Genomic DNA, 3,436 nt, shown 5'->3' with positions numbered 1-3,436 from the left:
GACTTCCCTCCGCTTTAGGTTTCATACGGACTCTACATGTCTCTTTGTATTTCGCCTTTTTTATTTTTGGTTTGTGTGAGGGGACCTCGTTTGGCTATGTGCATCATAGTTATGCAGAGACCGGGTGTAATGTTAAATCTTTTAAGTAATAAATTGCCCCTCTTCGAAAAATGTCACATCTAAATGAGCCCTATACACACCTTTTGTTTTAATAGATAGATTACCATAGAACAATTGTTGTACGGTCGTTGCTTCAAAAAAATTAAATAAATCAGGTGATGGTGCATGGCTTCATTGAAAATGGGTTTAGTCTCTTGAGTTACTCACGGCCGGTGCTAGTAGCATCAAGCCGCGCAACTGGTTGGCACATGGATACCACTCCACTGCACTGCATGGTAGTACATGTACAGGACTCAAATCACAGGGGAAGAAAGTTGCTCGGAAAGCCCATGAGGGACGGACTAGGCAAAACCATGCAAGGCTCCTGAGCACCCCACGTTCTTCAGCTCAGGGCCGGCGTCGTCGCGTTTGCTTGGAATGGCAATGCAGCAAACAATCGATGCAGCAGAGCACCACTCAGCCTCACTGTCGTGCTAAGGGATTGACAAGATGCTCAACAATAATCATTTGCACACGGATAAACACAGCCAGGTTTAGACTCCACTCTCTACTTACTCACGCTCCTGCTAGTACCATCGGCAGTGGACTACCGAGAATTAAGGTCTTACAATCATTATTAATAACGCACTGAGTCGTGCCGGAGGCTACGCCGGCCAACCAGGCTGGTGCAACGGAGGCCGGCGGCCACCGCCCTCGTCTCAGACCAGGAAGCTGCCGTCTCGCTTCCTCACCTCCACCTTGAGAAGGTGGTCCTCGCCGCCGCCGGCGGCGCTACCTTGCCGGAGCGCTCGGAAGAAGCAGGTGTCGCCCACGCCGAGGGCGTTGTCGACGCAGAACTGGTGCCACCCGTACCTAAACGACGCGCGGGACCTGCCACCCGTCTTGGGGTTGTGCTTCAGGTGCACGAGCCACGACTTGCCGCGCATCCGCAGCTCCACCTTGCTCCTCTCCGCGTACCCGTGCGCGAGCTGGAAATCCACCGGCACGTTCTGCACACGGCCGGCGAGCAGCGGATGGAATCAGTAACCAGATGGCACCTCATGCATGGATACATGTATATGAACACGCTTGACTAGTCATGCTCGACCATGAAGAACGCACTCACCAGGTACTGTTCCTGCTTCATGCCTAGGTTGCATTTCCTCAGCATGGCGCTGAACTGCCCCGTCGGCCCGTCCTCGACGTCCATCTCCGCCAGGCTCCAGTTGTTTCCACCACCGCCGCCGTCGCTGGTGTTGCTGCTCCCACTGTCACCGTCGCTGCTGCTCCCACTGCCTGGCCAAATGCAAAAACCACCTTCTTTAATTCCTACTACAAGTTACAACTTACAACCACCCAACTGAAAGAAGAGCAAGAAGAGGCGCGTACTGGTGTCACCGTCGTGCTGGTAGTGCCTGCGGCACATGCTCACGTCGAACACCTTGACGGTGAGCACGGCGTCGCCGTCGTAGCTGAAGACGAGGAAGTAGCCGAGCCGCAGGCCGTGCGCACGGGCGAACTGCTCCCAGCCGCGCCCTAGGTACATGTGGCCGTCGGCGTCCAGCACCACCTTCACGTCCCAGAAGCGACGCCTATGACCGGCCTCCCGTAGCTTCACTTCCTGGGGCTTGCCGCCGTCTAGTAGCACCCTGGTAAACTTGTCAGGCAGCCTCTGCAGCGAGGGTCAAGCAGTGATTGAGCCGATCAAACACTAGGCAGCACAGCAGAGCGGTAAAGAGAGATCATGTATATACCAGCCTGCTCGAGGAGTTGTCAAGTATGATCTGGAAGAACTCGAAACCTTCCATCTCACCTGTCCCAGCATGCATGAATACATAGCTTAGATGCAAGGATTCGAATCGAAATTGCAAGAAATATCTAGGACACGAGCAACACAAAAGGCTGAGAATTGGGGAAGAATAGAGGGATTGCAGCCAAGAACAAAAACAGAGGATTTGCCTGGTCGAAGCGGCGTGGCAGAGAGCAGCCGGCGGTGACGACCGCCCCGCTCTCGACAGCGGCTGGCTGCGAGGGTGGACAGGCTGCTGCTTGCGATCGAAGAAGGAAGAGCAAGAGGCAGAGGTAGGAAGAGGAAGAAGAAAGAACCAACTATGCCATGAATTCCATGCCACGTAGCAAAACCCTCTTCTTCCTCCTTCCTCCTCCTTCCTCTGCCTCTCCTCTCAAATGTGCAGCGGTGATATATACTAAAAGCTTCGCTTCTCTGGATTCCTCCTACAGGTCCAGGATAGACTTCTTGACCCCTCCACCGAGAAATGGAGATGTGAGAAAGGGCCGGACGGCAATGGGCTCGCACATGCCGCACTGCTATGGGCTCGGGCAGAGAAAGGGACGGACGGCAATAAATCGTTGCATCGATCTGGTCTCTTTTCACGTAAATAGGCAGCATCCATTTTTCTCCCATTCTTGGCTCAACGATGGTGGTGGGGATGCCAGCTAGTGTAATGGCAGTGGCAGCGTGCCTACTGTGCATATATTGATAGTGATAGGATATTATTTTAACCCGGTCCCTTTATGGTCAAAGCAGTGTCAAGCTATTGTGGTGATGATCAACAGCTGCTTATACCATAATTTTTGTGTGTTTATGATCTTCTCCTATGTACAGAAAACTGGTCTGCTCCTTCCCGTTTTTTCTCTCGCTCGGTGGATACTGCAGCCTATCTTTTTTGGCACTGCAGCATGCACTTGAATCTGTTCTCTGCTCCGAAATTTTGAGCAAATGACGGTGTAGTCCTTTTTTTATGGTTTAGCGGAAGGAGTATATTTCACCCATGCATTGCTGGGAAAGGCCCATGGCTCATGTTTCGAGAGGAAGATTGATGGCTTGTCACTTGCAAGTGCTACTGTCTTGCTGCTCATTTTCCAGCCTACTTGCAGGTGGCAGCAGCATGACGGGCGTCGTGGAGGTGGGCATGCTTGCAAGTCAGATACACTTGCAGGGGGCCTCCCGGTCTTGTTGTCGCCGACATATCGTGAGGCCAGATTGGCTGTGAAGATGACCCTAGTCCCTGGTGGCGCCAACGATCTTCCCCTCCCTAAATTAGCTGACTGGGCCCTCTTCCTGCCAAGGGGCTCGTTTTGGGGTGGAAGGAGGGGCCTTCCGCCCTTCAGCGGTTGACGGCGTCCATGTGCTGAGGCGGCAGTTGGGGTGATCTCGGAGGCCTGGTTGGCGACCCTGGTGATGGGATATTTATTTAAAGACAAAGGTATGTTCTATTTTTTGTCCTTTGTTTTATTATGTGCTCATGACGGAGCTCACACGTTACCGTGGCCATGCGGGCGGCATGGCCGGCGTTCTGCGTTCGATGGTGGTGGT

General features: G+C 53.2%; 1 protein-coding gene across 1 annotated transcript; it reads right to left on the bottom strand.

Moving 5' to 3' along the window:
• Positions 1-601: 601 nt before the first annotated feature.
• LOC109754090 (B3 domain-containing protein Os03g0212300) lies at positions 602-2,383 on the bottom strand. The gene is made up of 5 exons (XM_020313018.4): positions 2,059-2,383; positions 1,854-1,912; positions 1,489-1,771; positions 1,226-1,395; positions 602-1,109 (listed from the first exon to the last, which is right to left on the bottom strand). The coding sequence occupies exons 2-5, from the start codon at positions 1,905-1,907 to the stop codon at positions 819-821; spliced, it is 798 nt and encodes a 265-aa protein (XP_020168607.1). The 5' UTR covers positions 1,908-1,912; positions 2,059-2,383; the 3' UTR covers positions 602-818.
• Between the last annotated feature and the right edge of the window lie 1,053 nt (positions 2,384-3,436).

The sequence above is a fragment of the Aegilops tauschii genome, chromosome 4 (genome assembly GCF_002575655.3).
Source record: "Aegilops tauschii subsp. strangulata cultivar AL8/78 chromosome 4, Aet v6.0, whole genome shotgun sequence".
Classification (NCBI taxonomy): Eukaryota; Viridiplantae; Streptophyta; class Magnoliopsida; order Poales; family Poaceae; genus Aegilops; species Aegilops tauschii.
This window is presented reverse-complemented; position numbering and strand designations above follow the sequence as displayed.

What these genes read in the sequence shown, in the direction of transcription:
- LOC109754090 (XM_020313018.4), bottom strand. Translation starts at nt 1,907, where the DNA reads ATGGAAGGTTTCGAGTTCTTCCAGATCATACTTGACAACTCCTCGAGC. An exon ending in ACAACTCCTCGAGCAGGCTG is followed by an intron (nt 1,772 to 1,853) that starts GTATATACATGA and finishes CCCTCGCTGCAG; the next exon opens with AGGCTGCCTGACAAGTTTAC. An exon ending in TGAAGCAGGAACAGTACCTG is followed by an intron (nt 1,110 to 1,225) that starts GTGAGTGCGTTC and finishes GGCCGTGTGCAG; the next exon opens with AACGTGCCGGTGGATTTCCA.